This window comes from Juglans regia, chromosome 15 (genome assembly GCF_001411555.2).
Source record: "Juglans regia cultivar Chandler chromosome 15, Walnut 2.0, whole genome shotgun sequence".
Lineage (NCBI taxonomy): Eukaryota > Viridiplantae > Streptophyta > Magnoliopsida > Fagales > Juglandaceae > Juglans > Juglans regia.
Window position 1 is genome coordinate 179,074 of NC_049915.1, and position 25,318 is coordinate 204,391.

The 25,318-nt window shown below is 40.2% G+C and overlaps 2 protein-coding genes across 2 annotated transcripts; both read left to right on the plus strand.

Annotated features, from left to right (window-relative positions):
* On the plus strand, positions 1-24,688 carry LOC109002786 (splicing factor 3B subunit 1-like). Its single transcript, XM_035685856.1, has 2 exons — positions 1-3,976; positions 24,517-24,688. Exon 1 carries the CDS (start codon positions 143-145, stop codon positions 3,950-3,952), a length of 3,810 nt encoding a protein of 1,269 aa, XP_035541749.1. The 5' UTR covers positions 1-142; the 3' UTR covers positions 3,953-3,976; positions 24,517-24,688.
* On the plus strand, positions 20,513-24,682 carry LOC109002782 (splicing factor 3B subunit 1-like). The gene has a single exon (XM_035685855.1). It carries the CDS (start codon positions 20,683-20,685, stop codon positions 24,490-24,492), a length of 3,810 nt encoding a protein of 1,269 aa, XP_035541748.1. The 5' UTR covers positions 20,513-20,682; the 3' UTR covers positions 24,493-24,682.
* Positions 24,689-25,318: the final 630 nt, after the last annotated feature.

Consider the following 25,318-nt stretch of genomic DNA (forward strand, 5'->3'; position numbering starts at 1 on the left):
AAAAACTCACATTCTAGCGCAGTTACGGGAAGGGGTCTTCCTCCGATTCCATTGAACCCTAATTTCTTCTCAAAACCCTAATTGCTACCACTCCGATTGCCACACCCAAAAATTCAGTTTGGATTTCGAGCAATCACACGCCATGGATCCGGACATCGCCAAGACCCAGGAAGAGCGAAAGCGCTTGGAGCAGCAGCTGGCATCCATCACCTCCCTCACGTTCGACACCGATCTCTATGGCGGCAACGACCGCGATTCCTACGTCACCTCCATCCCCGTCACCGACGACGATGAGAACCTCGACTCCATCGACAACGAGGTCGCCCGCAAGCTCGCTTCGTACACCGCCCCCAAATCCCTCTTGAAAGAAATGCCCCGTGGTGCAGGAGCCGAAGACGACAACGACGACGCATTTGGGGGCTTCAAGAAGCCGCAGCGCATCATCGACCGCGAGGACGATTACCGCAAGAGGCGACTCAATCGGGTGATCTCACCCGAGAGGCACGACGCCTTCGCCGCGGGGGAGAAGACTCCGGACCCTTCCGTGAGAACCTACGCAGATGTTATGAGGGAGGAGGCTTTGAAGAGGGAAAAGGAGGAGACACTGAAGAGGATTGCGAAGAAGAAGGAAGAGGAGGAGTCTGCTGCCAAGTCTGATAAGGCTACGGAGGATAAGGGTCCCAAGAGGAGGAATAGGTGGGACCAGTCGCAGGACGATGGGGCTGCCGCTGCGAAGAAGCCGAAAACTACGTCGGATTGGGATTTGCCTGAGGACGCTACTCCGGGGCGGTGGGACGCGACTCCCACACCCGGGAGGTTGGGCGATGCCACCCCATCCGCGTCAGTGGGGAGGAGAAACAGGTGGGACGAGACGCCAACTCCTGGCAGATTGGCGGATGCCACCCCGGCCGGTGGGGCTACTCCGGGAGCGACCCCTGCGGGGATGACCTGGGACGCCACCCCGAAAATCTCGGGCCTCGCCACGCCCACCCCAAAACGGCAGAGATCGAGGTGGGACGAGACGCCTGCTACAATGGGCAGTGCAACCCCAATGGCAGGGGCCACTCCAGCAGCTGCAGCGTCGTTTACACCGGGGATTACTCCTGTCGGTGGTGTTGAGCTAGCAACGCCGACGCCAGGGGCTATCAATTTGCGTGGTGCCATCACCCCGGAGCAGTACAATTTGCTGAGGTGGGAGAAGGACATCGAGGAGAGGAACCGGCCACTGACGGACGAGGAGTTGGACGCCATGTTTCCGCAGGAGGGTTATAAGATTTTGGAGCCGCCGGCGTCCTATGTTCCCATTAGGACTCCCGCAAGGAAGCTGCTCGCGACCCCCACTCCTTTGGGGACTCCTCTGTATTCCATCCCCGAAGAGAATCGCGGGCAGCAGTTTGATGTGCCCAAGGAAGCCCCTGGTGGCTTGCCGTTCATGAAGCCCGAGGATTACCAGTACTTTGGGGCGTTGTTGAACGAGGATGATGAGGAGGAGTTGTCCCCCGATGAACAGAAAGAGCGGAAGATCATGAAGCTCCTGCTTAAGGTCAAGAATGGGACGCCCCCACAGAGGAAAACGGCATTGCGGCAGCTTACGGATAAGGCAAGAGAGCTTGGGGCCGGGCCGTTGTTTAACCGGATCCTGCCGCTGCTCATGCAACCCACTTTGGAAGATCAGGAGAGGCATCTCTTGGTGAAGGTGATCGACAGGGTGCTCTATAAGTTGGATGAGCTGGTACGTCCTTACGTGCATAAGATTCTTGTTGTGATTGAACCGTTGTTGATTGATGAGGATTATTATGCGCGTGTTGAAGGGCGAGAGATTATTTCCAATCTTAGTAAAGCCGCTGGCTTGGCCACCATGATTGCGGCCATGCGTCCCGATATAGATAATATTGATGAGTATGTGAGGAACACCACTGCCAGAGCTTTCAGCGTTGTTGCTTCTGCTCTCGGGATTCCTGCTCTGTTGCCCTTCTTAAAGGCGGTGTGTCAGAGTAAGAAATCGTGGCAAGCTCGGCACACGGGGATTAAGATTGTTCAGCAGATTGCCATCTTGATTGGTTGTGCCGTGCTTCCTCATCTGAGGTCTCTTGTGGAGATCATAGAGCACGGTCTGCTGGACGAGAATCAGAAGGTGAGGACAATCACTGCATTGTCTCTGGCTGCTCTTGCCGAGGCTGCTGCCCCTTATGGTATCGAGAGCTTTGACTCGGTGCTGAAGCCTTTGTGGAAGGGTATCAGGTCGCACCGTGGGAAAGTCTTGGCTGCATTCTTAAAAGCCATCGGTTTTATCATCCCGCTCATGGATGCACTATATGCCAGTTACTACACCAAGGAAGTTATGGTTATTCTGATTCGCGAGTTCCAGTCGCCCGATGAGGAAATGAAGAAGATTGTTCTGAAGGTGGTGAAGCAGTGTGTGAGTACGGAGGGTGTGGAGGCTGATTACATTCGCAACGATATTCTTCCGGAGTTCTTCAAAAATTTCTGGGTCAGGAGGATGGCTTTGGATAGGAGAAACTACAGGCAGCTCGTGGAAACGACCGTGGAGATTGCAAACAAAGTCGGTGTTGCCGATATAGTTGGGAGAATTGTGGAGGATCTTAAAGATGAGAGTGAGCCTTACAGACGAATGGTCATGGAGACCATTGAGAAGGTAGTTGCCAACTTGGGTGCATCTGATATCGATGCTCGGTTGGAGGAACTTCTTATTGATGGAATCCTTTATGCCTTCCAAGAGCAGACCAGTGATGATGCCAACGTGATGCTTAATGGTTTTGGTGCGGTTGTGAATGCACTTGGGCAGAGAGTGAAACCGTACCTTCCCCAGATTTGTGGCACCATAAAATGGCGGTTGAATAACAAGAGCGCAAAGGTGAGACAGCAAGCAGCGGATCTGATATCGAGAATTGCTGTGGTGATGAAGCAGTGCCAGGAGGAACAATTGATGGGTCACCTTGGTGTTGTACTGTATGAGTATCTGGGAGAGGAGTATCCCGAGGTCCTGGGATCTATCCTAGGAGCTCTCAAGGCAATTGTCAATGTTATTGGTATGACGAAGATGACTCCTCCTATAAAGGACTTGCTTCCTAGACTGACACCAATTTTGAAGAATAGGCACGAGAAAGTCCAGGAGAACTGCATTGACCTTGTCGGACGGATTGCTGACCGTGGGGCTGAGTTTGTTCCGGCTAGGGAGTGGATGAGGATTTGCTTCGAGCTTCTCGAGATGCTTAAAGCCCACAAGAAGGGTATACGGCGAGCCACTGTGAACACCTTCGGCTATATTGCCAAAGCCATTGGGCCACAGGATGTCCTGGCCACCCTGTTGAATAATCTCAAGGTGCAGGAGCGGCAGAACCGTGTGTGCACAACCGTGGCGATTGCTATAGTTGCAGAAACCTGTTCTCCCTTTACAGTTCTTCCAGCTTTAATGAACGAGTATCGCGTGCCAGAGCTTAATGTGCAAAATGGTGTCCTAAAATCCCTCTCTTTTCTGTTCGAGTATATTGGGGAAATGGGAAAAGACTACATCTATGCCGTGACCCCATTACTTGAGGATGCCCTCATGGATAGGGATTTGGTTCACAGGCAGACTGCGGCTTCAGCTGTTAAGCACATGGCCTTGGGGGTTGCTGGTTTGGGTTGCGAGGATGCTTTAATCCACTTGCTCAACTATGTGTGGCCAAATATTTTTGAGACTTCCCCACACGTGATAAATGCTGTAATGGAAGCCATTGAAGGAATGAGGGTGGCCTTGGGTGCTGCTGTTGTGCTAAACTACTGCCTTCAGGGGCTGTTTCATCCTGCTCGCAAGGTTAGGGAGGTGTACTGGAAGATTTATAACTCGCTTTATATTGGAGCACAAGATGCTCTTGTGGCGGCTTATCCTGTGCTGGAGGACGAGCAGAACAACGTATACAGTAGGCCTGAGTTGATGATGTTTGTCTGAAATGTTGTTTAGATTGTTACTAAGGTGGCTGGTAGAATCATATGTGATGTTAGGTATTTTTACTTGTTCTGGCTGATGTATTCTTTTTCCAAGGCTGTACTTATATTGAACCATAATGAGTCTTATGTATACTTGAAATAAAACACAATAATGAGTCTGTTATCTTAGGGTTTTCAATCTTTGAAACTCCTAAATTAATTTATGAAAAACTAGAAGAAAATTAATTTATTTTTTGTTTGCCAAGGAAGACTGGGAAGATAATTGAAAGAAAATTAATTTTCTTTTTGTTTGCCAAGGAAATTAATTGTTTGCCAAGGCAGAAAATCTAAATCATTTTATACGAAAATAAGTGCTTACTGCAAAACCAGAGTTATGAAGAACTGGAGCCAGCCAAGTTTTGAAGATTCATAATTTGCACCATGTATCTGTTTATCAATCATGGTTATCACCGATTAGAGTAAAGACAACATAAATATGCATAAGCTGACTGCACAGATTTATTTAATGGTACAAATAACTGCAGTTGCAAGATAAGTAACATATCAACACAAAAATGAATATATGTCTTTTTTCTGATAAGTGAATACATAAAAGAATCTTAGCAGCACAATATAGTGATCACAAAGCGTTCAGTACGCCTCAAAAAGCTGCTTATAATCCTACATGCATATGAAACCTCAAGAGAGAAAATTATCCCAGAGATGTAGCAAGCTCTTCTGACAAATCAGAGTGAGGATAAAGTCCTCTTGGTAATCGTACATTGCAAATTTGATCATATTGACCAATAGATCCATCTTTTCTTTCAACATCTATGACCACCTAAAAAATAAAAAGGATATGCCAAGACTTGAGTAAGCACCGATGGTTGTGGAACCCACCTTTAACCACACGTTTGATGAAGGCTAAAAAATAAATTCATCTCATGCTTCACAACACTAATCAAAAGCATAACTAATTGGGGAGAAATTACAGCATTTTGGACAAATATTGACCATGAAAACAAATAAGTATTGCTTGTATTATAACAAATACTTTTGGTAATTTGTTTGAACTAAAGGTTAACTTGACTAGACAAATTGTTACAACCGCAATGTGTTCTTAAGTGTTTGAACCAATAGATCTATCAACCTCATTTTATAATTAAGTGCATTCAAACATGTTTTCCACTTATATGCACACAGATTTTAGATTCTTGTTGATCCTATGTTGATCCTTTTACGAAAATATTGAATTAATTAATGAGTTTGAGTGATTGTTGGCTGTTGCATGGTTTTAATTGTTTGAACTTGGTGTGATGTTGCTTTGTGTCAAATTTTTGTCAGTTTTGGGGACTGGAAAATCCGTCAGATTGTAGTGCTAGCTCTCTTACCCCTACCCCTACCCTAGCACCTATCTCTACGGACCCTTGCCCTAGGGCTACCGGGCTTGTCTCTTGCTCCTACAAAGCAAGAAACATGTTTCTATAGTATGAATCCACTTTACTAAATTAGAGGGTGATGACCTCAATAACCCCCAAGCTAAGTATAACTATTGTGGTAAAGTGTATGGATGTCACTATAGGAGACATGATACATCCCAATTAAAGGTACACTTAGAAGAACAATGCAAGAAAAGTCTAATATTAAAATCTTTATAAAAAAAGAGTCAATCTAGACTACAGATTGAACTTAAAAAAATGGCGGATGAGAGTAGTAGGGGTGCAACGTTGAAAGGGTATACTAAGTATGATCCCGAAGAGTATACGAGACACCTAGCTCGTATGGTCATCATGAACGAATTACATTTTCAGTTTGTGGAGGGGAAAATGTTTCAAGCATATTTTAAGTAATTGGAATTTAGGTTTAATCTTCATTCTCGCCACATGGTGACAAATGATATAAAGAAACAATATATGTCAAAGAAATAGTTGTTGAGGGTCCAATTGGCGAGTCAAAGGATTTGCCTCACCACTGATATTTGGACATCGATCCAAAATTTTAATTATATATCTTTGACTGCGCATTTTGTTGATTGTGATTGGACAATACATATTTTTTTTAAAGTTTTGTCAAATTTCCGATCACAAGCGTGAGATGATTGGGAGGGTCTTGTAGGCTGCAATAAAGGAGTGAGGGTTGGCACAAGTGGTAACCGTTACAGTTGATAATGTCTCGTCTAATGATGTCACATTGAGACATCTTAAGACCTATTTTAGAAAGACAAATAAGACAATCATGGGTGGCGAGTGTTTGCATGTCAGATGTGCTGCACATATTCTGAATCTAATTGTGACTGATGGTTTGAAAGATATTGATGACTCGATTGCCCAAGTAAGAACTGCTGTGAGATTTGTGAGACATTCTCCTGCTAGATTGGATAAATTCAAGGTTGTTGTGAGGTTTGCGGGCACATAATCCAAGAAGAGCCTTTGTACTGATATTCCTACAAGATGAAACTCAACATCCTTAATGTTGGAGGCTTACCAAGAATATCAGTCAGTCTTTATATTATTGGGTGATGAAGATATTCAATATGTCAGATATTTTGATGAGTACAGGGGATTGGGGAAGCCTATTGATGATGATTGAGAGGTGGTTGTTACTTTTGTAGATTTTTTGAGGCTTTTCTATGAGGTCACAACGATGCTATCTGGTTTTTTTGTAGATTTTTTTAGGCTTTTCTATGAGGTCACAACGATGCTATCTGGTTTTTTGTCCCCTACATCTCCTCATTTCTGTCAGCAAATATGTAGGGTAAGAGAAGAATTGGAAGACATATGTGCGAGTGATTATATTAGGATGCGGGAGGTGACATTGATGACGAGGGTGAAGCATGACAAGTATTTGGGAGATTTCAGTAGGTCTAATATTTTGTTATATGTGATTGTTATTCTTGACCTCCAATTTGAGATTGATGGCATGATACACGGATTGAGAATTGCACACGGGAATGCATGGGCGGAGCTTATTGCGGCAAGGGTTAAGGAAACCCTTGTTAGATTGTTTGATGAGTTTACCCTTTACCGTTTTCAAGGGTGGTAATATTCCGATATGTACACCTACTCCTACCTCCTCTGAAAGCCGGGGTTGAGAAAAAATATAGGTTGGACTAAAGTGAGAGGTTGGAGCACAACCCCATAGTCTGTCATTCTACAGAGGCTCAGTCGAAGGTAGAGACTTTGATATATTAGCTTGATTGGAGCATATCTTCCAATCCAAAACCCTAAATTAATTTAGGGGATTCAATCCTTGAAACCCCTAAATTATTTTAGGGTGATGCAATCTGAAATCCTAATATAATTGGATTCACCCTAAAATAATTTAGGTTCTTGAAACCCCTAAATTAATTTAAGATTTCGGATTGGAACTCTAAATAATCAAAACCCTAAAATGTCCTAATTAATTGGGTTTTTCAAATTTTTTTACAACTTTTATAACCCATTTTAATAATTAATTGGGTATTTCTTTTTTTTTTTACAACTTGTATAACCCATTTAAATTGGGTATTTCATTTTTTTTTTTTTTTTATGTTTGATGTTTGATCATTGATGTTTCATTTTCCAACTTCCAATATATATATTAATGCTTGGATGTAATTGTTTGGCATGTTGCTATGTTTGCTTTAATTTCAGATTTTTTGTTTGATTGAGTTCATGTATATGCCAACAGATTCTAGTGCAAGCTCTCATTTTCATGCCCAGGGTACCCCTACCCCTACACTGACACCTACCCCTACTCCTACTTCTACCCCTACCCCTGGCCCAACACCTATCCCTATGGCACCTTGCCCCGCCCCCAAGCTCAACAAGAAACCTGCTTTTATAGTTTGGGCTCATTTAATCAAATTAGAGAGTGATGATCCCAATAACCCCAAACCAAGCGTAACCATTGTGGAAACATCTATGGATGCCACTATACGAAACATGACATCTAACAATTAAATGTGCACTTAAAAGACTAATGTAAGTGAGCTTGAAGATGCTTGGCTCACATGTCTTATTTCTTATGAACTATGTTTTTGGGAAGGCCTTGTATTTTGGCCAATGGCTTATTTGAAAAGTTATTTTTTAGAAACTAGGGTTTCATCAATTTATTGTAGGGGTTACTGTAGTCGCGCGTACTGTAGCCGGTACTGTTCATCAAGGGTAATTTTGGGTAAAATGAGCTTTATTTTGGCTAGGGTTTTGATTAGGTTTGGATTTAAAAACTCTTTGTAACCTCATTTGAGGGGTTAGACAATATTGAATTTTATTTGTGAGTTGAGTTTTCTCCTCTTGTTCTTGATTGAACTCTTGAACTTATTAAAGGTAAATCACAACCTTTGTGGCGTTCCTCCTTTGTAATCTGGGTTCTTGAGACGGGTTCTTCAACGGGTCTAGATTTTAGTATAATCTAGGTTCTTGAAACAAGTTCTCATCGGGTCTAGGTTCTCCATCCGTTGACTTGATTTTGGCTTTCTTGGAGAGTTTTCAAATTGACTGTGGGTTCAAGGGATTCCTTTCCCTAGGGTTCATATCATTTGGTATTCAGAGCAATGTTTCCAATCAGGTCTTATTCTATTTTTTATTTCTTGCATATTTAATTCTAGGGCTTCATTGTTCTAGGATTGATTACAAAAAAAAAATAGTGGTGGCTAGCAGATTTCTTCACTATTGTTAGGGTTGCTGAAATTCATTGTTCTAGGGTTTGTGTAGGCTGAAATCTCTTGTTCTGGGGGCTGCCGTATATCACTTGTCTAAGGGTTTTTGAGTTATTGTTAGGGTTTTCTCAACTGCTTACTCTTGATTGTGATCGAATCAGTTGGTGAAAAGAAAAGAAAGGAAAAGGAAAAAAAAAATCGTGAAAAAAAAAAATCCGAGATTTTTTTTCTTGAGCCTTATCATCAAAGGGGGTGCATATATTATTCTAGTTGGTATCTTGTCTTATAGTTACTATTTCATTCGTATAATTTTCTTGATTCACGTGCCGTTTTTTTTTTCTTTCATTCCTACTGTGTTTCTCTTGTTCTTGTTTCTTGGACCTAATTACTAGTTGAGATAAAATAAGGTTGCTTTGTCTTGATTGAGTCAATTAGTTCTTAAAGAACTTGAGTGGGAAAACTCTTGAGGTAAAAGGCAAGAGAGTGTGAGACTATTATCGGAAAAAAAAAAACCAATTAAGAGTGAAACACGAGTGGAGTGTCATTATTCGAGTGTAAACACGTAAGGGAGTGTGTGAGGTTTACTTTTTTTTGCCACTGACATTCTTTTGTGTAGCACTTGATAATGTCTCATCGGAGTAGCGCATCACCAAGGGGGAGAGTAGATAACTCATCATTTGTGTTGTAAGCCATGCAACAACAGTTTGAGCGGTTGAACTTGGTGTTGGGTGAAGTGATGGATATGATGAATCATCAAGAAGCAGCGATTAGAAATCTACAAGGTGGGAGGGACAGGAGGCGACGTGAGCTTAGAGTTGAAAATCAGTATGAGAATGAAGGAGATGGTGAGGATGAGGAAGACTTAGGGTACGTTTGGGTAGTGAGAAGTGTTGATAAGTGTTGAGAATGTTTGTGAATAGTTATGAGTAGAGATTGGAGTGAGTTTGTGGGTCCCATTGAGAGTATTTTGAGTTGTTTGGATGTGTAAAGTATATTGAGTTGTTGACTTTTGAGTAGGTAGTTAAAAAATGTGTGGGTCCCATAAATATTATAGTAATTTTATTTTTAGTAATAAATATTATAATGATTTTATTATAGTGATTTTTTAATATTAATAAATATTGTAGTGATTTTATTTTATTTTTATATATAATAATGATAAATATTATAATGATTTTATTTTTAATTTATATATAATAGTGATAAATATTATAATGATTTTATTTATATATATATAATAGTGATAAATATTATAGTAATGTTATTTTTTATTTATATATTATAGTGATTTTATTTTTTATTTATATATAATAGTGATAAATATTATAATATTTTATTTTTTATTTATATATAATAGTGATTTTATTTTTTATTTATATATTTTAGTGATTTTATTTTTTATTTATATATTATAGTTATTTTATTTTATATTGATATATTATAATGATTTTATTTTATATTTATATTAAATAGTGATAAATATTATAGTGATTTTATTTTATATTTATATATTATAGTGATTTTATTTTATATTTATATATTATAGCGATTTTATTTTTGATTTATATATTATAGCGATTTTATTTTTTATTTATATATTATAGCGATTTTATTTTTTTATATATTATAGTGATTTTATTTTTTATTTATATATTATAGCGATTTTATTTTTTATTTATATATTATAGTGATTTTATTTTTTATTTATATATTATAATGATTTTATTTTTTATTTATATTTAATAGTGATAAATATTATAGTGATTTTATTTTTTATTTATATATTATAGCGATTTTATTTTTTATTTATATATAATAGCGATTTTATTTTTTATTTATATATTATAGTGATTTTATTTTTTATTTATATATTGGGAAATGCTATGCATCAGGCCCACACCAGCACACACTTCACATCACTTTTTTTTTTACACTCAATAGGTTGAGTGTGTGCTGGTGTGGGGCTGATGCAAATATTTTTCTTTATATATTATAGTGATTTTACTTTTTATTTATATATTATAGCGATTTTATTTTTTATTTATATATAATAGTGATAAATATTTTTTATTTATATATTATAGTGATTTTTTATTTATTTATATATTATAATGATTTTTTTTATATTTAATAGTGATAGATATTATATTGATTTTATTTATTTTTATTTATATATAATAGTGATAAGTATTATAGAATGTTTATGAATAGTTATGAGTAGAAATTGAAGTGGGTTTGTGGGTTCCATTGAGAGTATTTTAAGTTGTTTGGCATGTGAAATATTTTTAAAAGTACGAGAATACTTGAAAAGTGTTGAGGAATGTTTAGTACCCAAACATAGCCTTAGCATCTGACATTGAGTCGGGTAGAAATAGAAGAGTTAGGCATGAAAGAGGACTTGAGGGGAATCTAAGGGTTCGGGATGGTGTAGATAGAGAGCTTGGTAGCATCAAAATGAAAATACCATCTTTCCAAGGTAGAACTGACCCTGAGGTTTATCTAGAGTGGGAGAAAAAAATAGAGTTGGTGTTTGATTGCCATAATTACTCTGATGAGAAGAAAGTGAAGTTGGCGGTAATTGAGTTTACTGATTATGCTATTATTTGGTAGTATCAATTAGTGACCAATAGGAGGAGGAATTATGAGAGGCCTATAGAGACATGGAGAGAGTTGAAAGCTCTCATGAGGCGGATATTTGTTCCTAGCCATTACTATAGAGACCTTTACCAGAAATTACAAAATCTTACACAGGGGTCTAGGAGTGTGGAGGATTACCATAAGGAGATGGAGGTTGCAATAATTCGGGCTAATGTAGAGGAGGACCGAGAGGCCACCATGGCTAGATTTTTGAGCGGTTTGAATAGGGACATAGTCAATGTAATTGAATTGCAGTATTATGTGGAGATAGAGGATATGGTGCACATGGCTATGAAGGTGGAGAGATAATTAAAGAGAAAAAGGACAGCAAGGTACACTTCAGTTTCTAGCACTACTTGGAAATCAAAATGAGATTGGAATGATCCAGCTGAAGCAAAGAGAAAGACCGAACCACCTAAGGGATAAGATGAGGGAACTAGCAACAAACCCAAGGTAGAATCCCAACCTTCACGGAATAGAGATATTAAATGTTTTAAGTGTTTGGGTTCAGGACACGTTGCTTCTCAATGTCCAAATAAGAGGGTGATGATTATGCGTGACAATGGGGAGGTGATGACTGAGAGTGAGGATGATAGTGATGAGGTGCCCGAGTTAGTTGATGCTAGTGATGATGATGGAGTGGTATACCCTGTGACAGGTGAGTCTCTTGTTGCCAGGCGTGCTTTCAATACACACATTAAGGTGGATGATGCAGAGCAACAGCGAGAGAACATTTTCCATACTAGATGTCATGTCAACAATAAGGTATGTAGTATGATTATTGATAGAGGGAGTTTTACTAATGTGGCTAGCACTACTTTGGTTGAGAAATTGAATTTACCAACCTTAAAACACTCTAGACCATACAAATTGCAGTGGTTGAATGATTGTGGAAATGTTAGGGTGGATAAACAAGTGTTAGTTACTTTTTCTATTGGGAAGTATCAGGATGAGGTGCTTTGTGATGTTGTGCCTATGCATGCGGGCAATATTTTGTTGGGGAGGCCGTGGCAGTATGATAGGATAGTGACACATGATGGGCTCAAGAACATGTACAGCTTTGAAAAGGAGGGCAAAACAATTAAGCTTGCTCCTTTAACTCAAAGCCAGGTCTATGAGGACCAACTGAAATTGAAAAGTGAGGTTGCTCAAAAAAGAAAGAGTGAAAATGAGAGTGATCAAAAGAGAAAGAGTGAAAATGAGAGTGATAAAAAAAGAAAGAGTGAAAAATAGATTGAGCAAGAAAGAAAGAGTGAGAGTGAAAATGAGCATCAAAGAAAAAGTGAAAAAGAAAGTAGAGAGGTGGCTGAGAGTAAAGAAAAAAGAGTGGAGCCACGAGAGAAAAAAGAAAGAGAGTATGTCGAGAGAAAAGGAAAGACAAAAGTGAGTTTTTATGCAAGAGAGAGTGAGGTTAAGAGGGATTTCTTTGCAGATCGCCTTATGATTTTTCTTGTCGATAAAGAGTCTTATCTTACTCTTGATGAAACTAACCAGTCTCTTTCTAGTTTGGCTGTTTCTTTGTTGCAGGTGTTTGAGGATGTATTCTCGGAGGAGATGCCAAATGAGTTGCCACCCATTATAGGCATTGAGCACTAGATTGATTTTGTGTTCGGGGCTGCTATTCCAAATCGACCAGCCTATATGAGTAATCTAGAGGAGACAAAGGAGCTTCAGAGGCAAGTTGAGGATTTGATGAGCAAGGGGTACGTGAGGGAGAGCATGAGCCCTTGTACGGCACCAGTGCTACTAGTGCCAAAGAAGGATGAGACGTGGAGGATGTGCATTGATTGCAGGGCGGTCAACAATATCACGGTAAAGTATCGCCATCCCATTCTTAAATTGGATGATATGCTTGATGAATTGCATGGCTCATGTATTTTTAGTAAAATTGATCTTAAAAGTGGGTACTATCAAATTAGAATGAAAGAGGGTGATGAATGGAAAACTGCTTTTAAGACTAAGTATGGGTTTTATGAATGGTTGGTTATGCCATTCGGATTTACAAATGCGCCAGTACTTTCATGAGATTAATGAACCATGTCCTACGTGCATTCATAGGCAAGTTTATGGTTGTGTACTTTGATGATATCTTAGTGTACAGCAAGAACTTAAATGAACATATTGAGCATTTGAAATATGTGTTTGATGTGTTGAGATGTGAAAAGTTGTATGCTAATTTCAAGAAATGTGCCTTTTGCATGGAAAAATTTGTTTTTCTTGGTTATGTTGTTAGTACAAAGGGTATTGAGGTGGATGAAGAGAAAGTCAAGGCCATCAAGGATTGGCCAACGCCAAAAAGCATCACTGAGGTAAGAAGCTTTCATGGCTTAGCTAGCTTTTATCGGCATTTTGTTAAAAACTTCAGCACCATTACTGCACCACTCACTAAGGTAATTAAAAAGAATGTTGGGTTTCATTGGGGGGCTAATCAAGAGAATGCTTTTACCACTATTAAAGAAAGATTGTGCTCTGCACCTGTGTTAGCATTACCTGATTTTAACAAAACTTTTGAGATTGAATGTGATGCCTCAGGAATAGGGATTGGAGCCGTTTTGATGCAGGATAGGGGGCCCATAGCCTTCTTCAGTGAAAAGTTAAGTGGGGCATCCCTGAAGTACCCTACTTATGACAAAGAACTTTATGCTCTTGTTCGTGTATTAGAGACTTGGCAGCACTACCTATGGCCAAAGGAATTTGTGATCCATACCGATCATGAATCATTGAAGCATCTCAAGGGTCAAGGTAAGTTGAATAAAAGGCATGTTAGATGGATGGAATACATTGAGACATTTCCCTATGTCATCCGTTACAAGCAAGGTATGGAGAACATTGTTGCTGATGCTCTATCCCGGAGGTATGTACTTCTTACTTCTATGAGTGCTAAAATGCTTAGGTTTGAATATGTGAAAGACATGTATACCGATGACGCTGATTTTTCTAATGTATATGTGGCATGTGATAAGGCGGCATTTGGTAAGTTTTACAAGCATGATGGTTATTTGTTTAAAGAAAGTATACTTTGTCTGCCAAATTGTTCTATACGTGAGTTATTGGTGCGGGAGGCACATGGTGGGGGATTAATGGGACACTTTGGTGTCAAGAAAACTTTAGACATTTTGCATGAACATTTCTTTTGGCCTAAGATGAAGAGAGATGTTAACCGTATTTGTGGAATGTGTATTACATGTAGAAAGACCAAATCTAAGGTTTTGCCACATGGGTTGTATACACCCTTACCCGTTCCTAGTGAGCCATGGGTAGACATATCTATGGACTTTGTTTTGGGGCTGCCTAGGACCAAAAGGGGTAGAGATTCTATTTTTGTGGTTGTGGATAGATTTAGTAAGATGGCACATTTCATTCCATGCCATAAAACAGATGATGCCACAAACATAGCTGATTTGTTTTTCTGGGAGATAGTGCGACTCCATGGTGTACCTAGGAGTATTGTTTTTGATAGGGATGTTAAATTCCTTAGCTACTTTTGGAAGGTGTTGTGGGGGAAATTGGGTACTAAGCTCTTATTTTCCACTACTTGTCATCCGCAGACTGATGGTCAGACTGAAGTAGTTAATATGACTTTAACTCAGCTTTTGCGTACTGTTGTTCATAAGAATTTAAAAACTTGAGAGGATTGTTTGCCATTTATAGAGTTTGCATATAATAGGACGATGCATACTACTAATTCATACTCTCCTTTTGAAATTGTTTATGGATTTAATCCACTTACTCCTTTGGATTTGATGTCTTTACCTGTTGATGGCATTAGTAGTTTAGATGGACAAAAGAATGCGGAGTTGGTGAAGTCATTTCATGAGAGGGTACGGCTTCAAATTGCCCAAAAGAATGAAAGGGTTGCTTCCCAAGCCAATAAAGGACGAAAGCGTATCATCTTTGAACCAGGAGATTGTGTTTGGGTTCACATGCACAAAGAAAGATTCCCAGCCCATAGAAGGACTAAGTTGCATCCTTGAGGAGATGGACCTTTCCAAATTCTTGAGAAAATTAATGACAATGCATAGGGGTGTAAACCGGTCGGTCCGGACCGGAGAAACCGACCGGACCGACCAAATGCATGGTCGGTTTCGGTCCAATAAATAGGAGAATTTTGGTCTTCGGTCCGGTCTCGGGGTGGAGATTTCTCGGACCGGACCGGACCGGACCGACCGAATAAAAAAAATATATTATATATATTATTTATATAATAATTATACAATTAATAATATAAAATTTTAAATATGTTATTAATACTTGTTAATATTTTATAAATTAACAATATTTTATATATATCTTCATCTAACCTATCACTATTAACAATATAAAATTTTAAATATGTTATTAACACTTGTTAATATTCTATGATATAAATTAATAATTAGTTAATTAGTTAATTAGTTAATTATATAATAATTATATAAATTAATAATGTAATTTATTATCATTAATCATATAGAATATTTTTTTATTGAGTTTGTTACATAATTCACATTAATAAGTCACTTAATTTAATTTAGTATTTTAAATAAATTTTTTTTATTAATTGATTTAAAAAAAAAAAAAAAGGCCGGACCGAATGGACCGACCGAACCGGACCGGACCGAACCGGACTGGACCGACCGTTTTACACCCCAAACAATGCATATAAAGTGGATCTTCCAGGTGAGTATAAAATTTCTGCAACTTTCAATATTTTTGATCTTTCTCCTTTTGATGTAGGTGAAGATTCGAGATCGACTCATTTTGAAAAGAGGGGGAATGATAGGAACCAAGGTGGGCCTACTCTTAAAGATCATTTGCAAGTTCCAGATGGACAAATTACAAGATTAAGGCCCAAGAAGATCAAGGAAGCAATGCAAGGATTGATGCAATTCACTTGGGATGAAGCCAGCAAGAGCCCAACACTCAAGATGGGTTTGAAAGAAGAAGAACCAGTTTTGATCCACTTGATTCAAGCTGTGGAAGACATGACTTAGAGATACGGCCTATTGTTATTGGAGGTTTCGAATTTGGTTAAATGATTTATTTTATTAGTTTAGAATAAGTGGGCTTGAAGATGCTTGGCTCACATGTCTTATTTCTTATGAACTATGTTTTTGGGAAGGACTTGTATTTTGGCCAATGGCTTATTTGGAAAGTTACTTTTTAGGAACTAGGGTTTCATCAATTTATTGTAGGGGTTACTGTAGCTGCGCGTACTGTATCTGATACTGTTCATCAAGGGTAATTTTGGGTAAAATGAGCTTTATTTTGGCTTGGGTTTTGATTAGGTTTGGGTTTAAAAACTCTTTGTAACCTCATTTGAGGGGTTAGACAATATTGAATTTTATTTGTGAGTTGAGTTTTCTCCTCTTGTTCTTGATTGAACTCTTGAACTTATCAAAGGCAAATCACAACCTTTGTGGCGTTCCTCCTTTGTAATCTGGGTTCTTGAGACGGATTCTTCAACGAGTCTAGATTTTAATATAATCTAGGTTCTTGAAACAAGTTCTCATCGGGTCTAGGTTCTCCATCTGTTGACTTGATTTTGGCTTTCTTGGAGAGTTTTCAAATTGACTGTGGGTTCAAGGGATTCATTTCCCGCGGATTCATATCAATTACTAGAGAACAATCAATCTAGGCTAGAAATTGAACTTAAAAAAATGGCGGATGAGACTAGTGGGGGTACAACTTTGATGGGATATACTAAGTATGATCTCGATGAATGTAGAAGACACTTAACTCGTATGGTCATCATGGATGAGCTACATTTTCAAGTTGTTGATGGGAAAGGGTTCCGAGCAAACCGATGAATGTAGAAGACACTTAACTCGTATGGTCATCATGGATGAGCTACATTTTCAAGTTGTTGATGGGAAAGGGTTTCGAGCAAACCGATGAATATAGAAGACACTTAACTCGTATGGTCATCATGGATGAGCTACATTTTCAAGTTGTTGATGGGAAAGGGTTCCAAGCGTTTGCTCGCTACTTGGAACCAAGGTTTAATATTCTTTCTCGCCACACGGTGGTAAAGGATGTAAAATAATATTTTTGGTCTGAAAAAAAAAATTGAGGGATGAATTGGCCGGTCAATTTGTTTGCCTTACCACTGATACTTGGACATCAATCCAAAATTTTAATTATGTCTTTAACTATGCATTTTGTTGATTGTAATTGGACATTGCATAAGAAAATTATAAAATTTTGTCAAATCACCGATCATAAGGGTGAGACAATTGGGAAGGCCTTAGAGGCCGCAATAAAGGAGTAGAGGTTGACCCGAGTTCTTACAGTCACAGTTGATAATGCCTCGTCTAATCATGTCGCATTGAGACATTTGAAGACCTATCTTAGAGAGGTAAATAAGACAATCTTGGATGGTGAGTGTCTGCATGTGAGATGTGCAGCACATATTCTGAATCTTGTTGTTACTGATGATTTGAGGGATCTTCATGATTCTATTGCTCGAGTCAGGACTGCTGTGAGATGGGTGAGATCTTGTCCTTTGAGGTTGGAGAAATTCAAGATTGCTTCAAGGTCTGTGGGCCTAACATCCAAGAAGGGCCTTTATATTGATATGCCTACACGATGGAACTCAACATATTTAATGTTGGAGGCGGCCCAAGAATATAGGCTGGCATTTGCACTATTGGGTGATGAAGACATCTAATATGTTAAATATTTTGATGATCACAGGGAATTGAGGAAACTTGTAAATGATGATTGAGAGATTGTATCTATTTTTGTAGAGTTTTTGAGGCTTTTTTATGAGGTCACCACGACGATATCTGGAATTTTGTACCCTACATCTCATCAATTCTGTCAGCAAATATGTAAGATAAAGAAAAATTAGATTACATGGTCGCGGGTGGTCACTATAGGCTGCGAGAGATGACATTGGCTATGAGGTCAAAGTACGACAAGTATTGAAGAGATTTTACTAGGGCTAATATTTTGTTATATATAGCTATCGTCTTTGACCCTAGGTTTAAGGTGGATGACATGGTATTTGGATTAGGCCTTGTGTACGGGCAAGTATGAGCGGAGCTTATTGCAGCAAGGGTTCGGAAAACCTTTTGTAGATTATTTGATGAGTTTACCATCTTGCGGAGTGGTAATATTGTGGCATCTACACCTACCCCCACACTGGTTCAGTAAGTTAACAGTGGGAAAATATGTAGATTGGACTGGGGTGAGAGGTTTGAGCAGACCCCCTTAATGCGGAATTATGTAGAGGCTCAGTTAGAGATAGACAGATACTTAGCAGCGGAGGTAATACCATTTTCACGAGATTTCGATATATTAAGTTGGTGGAAGGTGAATTCCGTGAAATATCTCATCCTTGGAAAGATAGTCTGCAATCTTTTGGTCATCCCTGTTAGTACCGTAACCTCAGAGGGCGTGTATTGAATTCATTTCGAAGTTCATTAGCTTCTACCACTGTGGAGACTTTGATTTGCACGCAGAATTGGATCAAGGGAACTCCAATTCATGTTCTGGATGTTCTTGAATATGAGGAGGTCGGCGTCGAAGAGGAGGGTGGTGATCAGCCTGGATATGGTATTTATTTTAATTTTAAATTTTATCGTTATAGTGATATAAGAGATGACGTCTACGGCGCTACCTCCGATGCAATATGACTTTGTATTGGACTCACCATTGTCATGGTTTGCACAATTTGTCATTTTTTTATTTTTTGTGTTTATAATTTTATATCATATTTTAGTATCTAATTATTTTACTTGTTTTTATTTTAACTTTTATATTCTCAATATACAGTTTTATACATATACCCAATCCTAATGACTGATCTATGTTCATCTGCCTCATCTTCATCTCAAATTTCAATTGCCCAATCCCAATCTCATCTTGGATAATACTTTTAATATTTTGTATTTTAATTTTTGTTTCATTTTATAACTTTATAATTCTAATTTGTTTTATTTTTAACTTATTAATATTTCAATCTTTAAGGTTTTATAACTCATTAACGTTTATGATCTTAATTTTCAGTCTCACAACTGTCGACACAACTCACCACTCAGTGAATTCACCCCTACATAGCACCACACCACCATCCCAAATTGATCAAATTGAAAAGTCACGAGTTATAATTGTTAATTTACAATTAAGTGTAATGTTGCTACAATAGTTAATAGTACAATTTGTAATATTTAATATTTTTAGAGGAGTTTGTAATATTGTAATAGTTTAAGTTTATTAGTTCTCTTAGAATCTTAATTTGTATAATTGTAATTTGTAATAACTTAGTAGTTAATAGTTGAAATTTAGTATATAGTTAATAGTTCTATCTATATATATGTATATACTATATATTTTTTTAATTCTGAAATATATTTAATTTTTTTAGTTAAATTCTGAGCCCAAAAATAGATTTTTGGCCATTTAAGACTTAGAAAAATGAAATGGGCCAAAGATCCAGTAGGGGGCAGACGGATGGGGGTTTAACCCCGCCCCCAGTCGAACGGAAGGGGTACCCCGCGCCCGCATGAGCAGGGGTAGGGTATGGGAAAAAATATCAAACCCCCGCCCATGCGGGGCCCGGTGCCCCCGCCTCGTAGGGGGCGGGTAGCACCCATAAATGAGTAAATGAACTAGTGTTTTAAATTTCGTACCGTACTAGCCGGTACGGTCGAAATTTTTCGTTTCGACCGTCCGGCCGGTACAGGTACTATATCTGTTCCATACCGACTAAAATACCTGCCGTACAAGACTAAATTTCGGCCTGTACCGGCTTATATTTCGGCCGGTACCGCCCGATGTTTCGGCCTATTTTTTTTTTTTCGTTTTTTCAAACTACAAACTTATTTTTTAACCCCTAATTCAGACTAGACTATTTATAATTTATACATATATATATGTATTTATATATAATTTATTTATATATAGACTATTATTTTAGAATTTAATTTATATATATATATATAATTTATTTATATATCGACTATCTCGAAACGTTATCCCGAAACGCTATTCTGAAACGGTCCCGATATCGAAATATTTCGTTCCAGTGTCTTGACCGGTACGACGTCCGGTACGGTATTCAAAACATTGATATGAACTTCATAAATGACAATGCATAAATCAAAGTAATACATGAACATGAAAAATTTGAGAGAATTCTAAAGTCATCCATCAAATACATGTCATGTATTTACAACACAAACCAATATATAAATATTATTATAGAAAAACCAATATATATAAATATTATTATAAAAAAAATCAATATATAAACATATATTTTTTGAATTTTTAAATTTAATTCTTGTCTTGAAAAAATAGGCGAAGGAAACATAGAAATGAATCGCACGATCCATTTCCACCAATAAAGTGCAATTATAGGAAGGAATTGATTCGATTCGATTGAGCCCTAATTTTAAACTCAAAACCCTAATAGCTTCCAGTCCGTCCCTCGTTCACACTCCGATTGCCACAACCAAAAATTCAGTTTGGATTTCGAGCAATCACACGCCATGGACCCGGACATCGCCAAGACCCAGGAAGAGCGAAAGCGCTTGGAGCAGCAGCTGGCATCCATCACCTCCCTCACGTTCGACACCGATCTCTATGGCGGCAACGACCGCGATTCCTACGTCACCTCCATCCCCGTCACCGACGACGATGAGAACCTCGACTCCATCGACAACGAGGTCGCCCGCAAGCTCGCTTCGTACACCGCCCCCAAATCCCTCTTGAAAGAAATGCCCCGTGGTGCAGGAGCCGAAGACGACAACGACGACGCATTTGGGGGCTTCAAGAAGCCGCAGCGCATCATCGACCGCGAGGACGATTACCGCAAGAGGCGACTCAATCGGGTGATCTCACCCGAGAGGCACGACGCCTTCGCCGCGGGGGAGAAGACTCCGGACCCTTCCGTGAGAACCTACGCAGATGTTATGAGGGAGGAGGCTTTGAAGAGGGAAAAGGAGGAGACACTGAAGAGGATTGCGAAGAAGAAGGAAGAGGAGGAGTCTGCTGCCAAGTCTGATAAGGCTACGGAGGATAAGGGTCCCAAGAGGAGGAATAGGTGGGACCAGTCGCAGGACGATGGGGCTGCCGCTGCGAAGAAGCCGAAAACTACGTCGGATTGGGATTTGCCTGAGGACGCTACTCCGGGGCGGTGGGACGCGACTCCCACACCCGGGAGGTTGGGCGATGCCACCCCATCCGCGTCAGTGGGGAGGAGAAACAGGTGGGACGAGACGCCAACTCCTGGCAGATTGGCGGATGCCACCCCGGCCGGTGGGGCTACTCCGGGAGCGACCCCTGCGGGGATGACCTGGGACGCCACCCCGAAAATCTCGGGCCTCGCCACGCCCACCCCAAAACGGCAGAGATCGAGGTGGGACGAGACGCCTGCTACAATGGGCAGTGCAACCCCAATGGCAGGGGCCACTCCAGCAGCTGCAGCGTCGTTTACACCGGGGATTACTCCTGTCGGTGGTGTTGAGCTAGCAACGCCGACGCCAGGGGCTATCAATTTGCGTGGTGCCATCACCCCGGAGCAGTACAATTTGCTGAGGTGGGAGAAGGACATCGAGGAGAGGAACCGGCCACTGACGGACGAGGAGTTGGACGCCATGTTTCCGCAGGAGGGTTATAAGATTTTGGAGCCGCCGGCGTCCTATGTTCCCATTAGGACTCCCGCAAGGAAGCTGCTCGCGACCCCCACTCCTTTGGGGACTCCTCTGTATTCCATCCCCGAAGAGAATCGCGGGCAGCAGTTTGATGTGCCCAAGGAAGCCCCTGGTGGCTTGCCGTTCATGAAGCCCGAGGATTACCAGTACTTTGGGGCGTTGTTGAACGAGGATGATGAGGAGGAGTTGTCCCCCGATGAACAGAAAGAGCGGAAGATCATGAAGCTCCTGCTTAAGGTCAAGAATGGGACGCCCCCACAGAGGAAAACGGCATTGCGGCAGCTTACGGATAAGGCAAGAGAGCTTGGGGCCGGGCCGTTGTTTAACCGGATCCTGCCGCTGCTCATGCAACCCACTTTGGAAGATCAGGAGAGGCATCTCTTGGTGAAGGTGATCGACAGGGTGCTCTATAAGTTGGATGAGCTGGTACGTCCTTACGTGCATAAGATTCTTGTTGTGATTGAACCGTTGTTGATTGATGAGGATTATTATGCGCGTGTTGAAGGGCGAGAGATTATTTCCAATCTTAGTAAAGCCGCTGGCTTGGCCACCATGATTGCGGCCATGCGTCCCGATATAGATAATATTGATGAGTATGTGAGGAACACCACTGCCAGAGCTTTCAGCGTTGTTGCTTCTGCTCTCGGGATTCCTGCTCTGTTGCCCTTCTTAAAGGCGGTGTGTCAGAGTAAGAAATCGTGGCAAGCTCGGCACACGGGGATTAAGATTGTTCAGCAGATTGCCATCTTGATTGGTTGTGCCGTGCTTCCTCATCTGAGGTCTCTTGTGGAGATCATAGAGCACGGTCTGCTGGACGAGAATCAGAAGGTGAGGACAATCACTGCATTGTCTCTGGCTGCTCTTGCCGAGGCTGCTGCCCCTTATGGTATCGAGAGCTTTGACTCGGTGCTGAAGCCTTTGTGGAAGGGTATCAGGTCGCACCGTGGGAAAGTCTTGGCTGCATTCTTAAAAGCCATCGGTTTTATCATCCCGCTCATGGATGCACTATATGCCAGTTACTACACCAAGGAAGTTATGGTTATTCTGATTCGCGAGTTCCAGTCGCCCGATGAGGAAATGAAGAAGATTGTTCTGAAGGTGGTGAAGCAGTGTGTGAGTACGGAGGGTGTGGAGGCTGATTACATTCGCAACGATATTCTTCCGGAGTTCTTCAAAAATTTCTGGGTCAGGAGGATGGCTTTGGATAGGAGAAACTACAGGCAGCTCGTGGAAACGACCGTGGAGATTGCAAACAAAGTCGGTGTTGCCGATATAGTTGGGAGAATTGTGGAGGATCTTAAAGATGAGAGTGAGCCTTACAGACGAATGGTCATGGAGACCATTGAGAAGGTAGTTGCCAACTTGGGTGCATCTGATATCGATGCTCGGTTGGAGGAACTTCTTATTGATGGAATCCTTTATGCCTTCCAAGAGCAGACCAGTGATGATGCCAACGTGATGCTTAATGGTTTTGGTGCGGTTGTGAATGCACTTGGGCAGAGAGTGAAACCGTACCTTCCCCAGATTTGTGGCACCATAAAATGGCGGTTGAATAACAAGAGCGCAAAGGTGAGACAGCAAGCAGCGGATCTGATATCGAGAATTGCTGTGGTGATGAAGCAGTGCCAGGAGGAACAATTGATGGGTCACCTTGGTGTTGTACTGTATGAGTATCTGGGAGAGGAGTATCCCGAGGTCCTGGGATCTATCCTAGGAGCTCTCAAGGCAATTGTCAATGTTATTGGTATGACGAAGATGACTCCTCCTATAAAGGACTTGCTTCCTAGACTGACACCAATTTTGAAGAATAGGCACGAGAAAGTCCAGGAGAACTGCATTGACCTTGTCGGACGGATTGCTGACCGTGGGGCTGAGTTTGTTCCGGCTAGGGAGTGGATGAGGATTTGCTTCGAGCTTCTCGAGATGCTTAAAGCCCACAAGAAGGGTATACGGCGAGCCACTGTGAACACCTTCGGCTATATTGCCAAAGCCATTGGGCCACAGGATGTCCTGGCCACCCTGTTGAATAATCTCAAGGTGCAGGAGCGGCAGAACCGTGTGTGCACAACCGTGGCGATTGCTATAGTTGCAGAAACCTGTTCTCCCTTTACAGTTCTTCCAGCTTTAATGAACGAGTATCGCGTGCCAGAGCTTAATGTGCAAAATGGTGTCCTAAAATCCCTCTCTTTTCTGTTCGAGTATATTGGGGAAATGGGAAAAGACTACATCTATGCCGTGACCCCATTACTTGAGGATGCCCTCATGGATAGGGATTTGGTTCACAGGCAGACTGCGGCTTCAGCTGTTAAGCACATGGCCTTGGGGGTTGCTGGTTTGGGTTGCGAGGATGCTTTAATCCACTTGCTCAACTATGTGTGGCCAAATATTTTTGAGACTTCCCCACACGTGATAAATGCTGTAATGGAAGCCATTGAAGGAATGAGGGTGGCCTTGGGTGCTGCTGTTGTGCTAAACTACTGCCTTCAGGGGCTGTTTCATCCTGCTCGCAAGGTTAGGGAGGTGTACTGGAAGATTTATAACTCGCTTTATATTGGAGCACAAGATGCTCTTGTGGCGGCTTATCCTGTGCTGGAGGACGAGCAGAACAACGTATACAGTAGGCCTGAGTTGATGATGTTTGTCTGAAATGTTGTTTAGATTGTTACTAAGGTGGCGGGTAGAATGGTTTAGGAACTGATGTCATGATATTAGGATTTTACTTGTTTTGGATTGATGTAATCTGTTTCTAGATCAGTACGCGTAGTGAACCCACTATGTTGGAGTTACCGCAACTCATTGGTTTGAATGTTGTTTCTTTGCATGTGGCCTTTTTTGCGTTTGAGGTTTCTTCTTTGATTTTCTTTTCATGTTGCTTGCTGCTTGTGTCGTTTTATGTGTCTTAAGGATTTTTCTGTAGCCTGGGTGAGAAAATCCCGTGCTTCCTCGGTTGTGTAACTTGTGTTACATCTCTCATGTGGTCCAAGTCTCGTTACCTTGGGCTCAATACTCTTCAATTTACTTCTCAAAAAAAAAAAAACTTTTCTATTTAGATCTTTTGTTTTATTTTTTTATTAAAAGTTGAAGGATAAAAAATAGTAAGTTTTAAAAATTTAATACAATTTTAAAACATATAAAGAATAAAAAGGACAGATTTAGTTGAAAGAATTTGTTGGTTTCTTCCCAAAATCCATGCATAAAGTACTAGTCAATAATTTAAGGGTATCTTTAGATATTAAAGTGAGTTGAATTGAGTTGAGATGATAAAATATTATTAGAATATTATTTTTTAATATTATTATTATTTTAAAATTTAAAAAAATTAAATTATTTATTATATTTTATATTGAAATTTGAAAAAGTTGTAATGATGAGTGAAGATGAATTTAGAATCTAAAGTCTAAACTCACCCTAAAACTTGTTGTTTATAGTTTAAAAAAAAAAAAAAAAATCCGAGTGCAGAATAAGAATAGAA

Coding starts and splice junctions, on each gene's coding strand:
- LOC109002786 (XM_035685856.1), top strand. CDS start 143: ATGGATCCGGACATCGCCAAGACCCAGGAAGAGCGAAAGCGCTTGGAG.
- LOC109002782 (XM_035685855.1), top strand. CDS start 20,683: ATGGACCCGGACATCGCCAAGACCCAGGAAGAGCGAAAGCGCTTGGAG.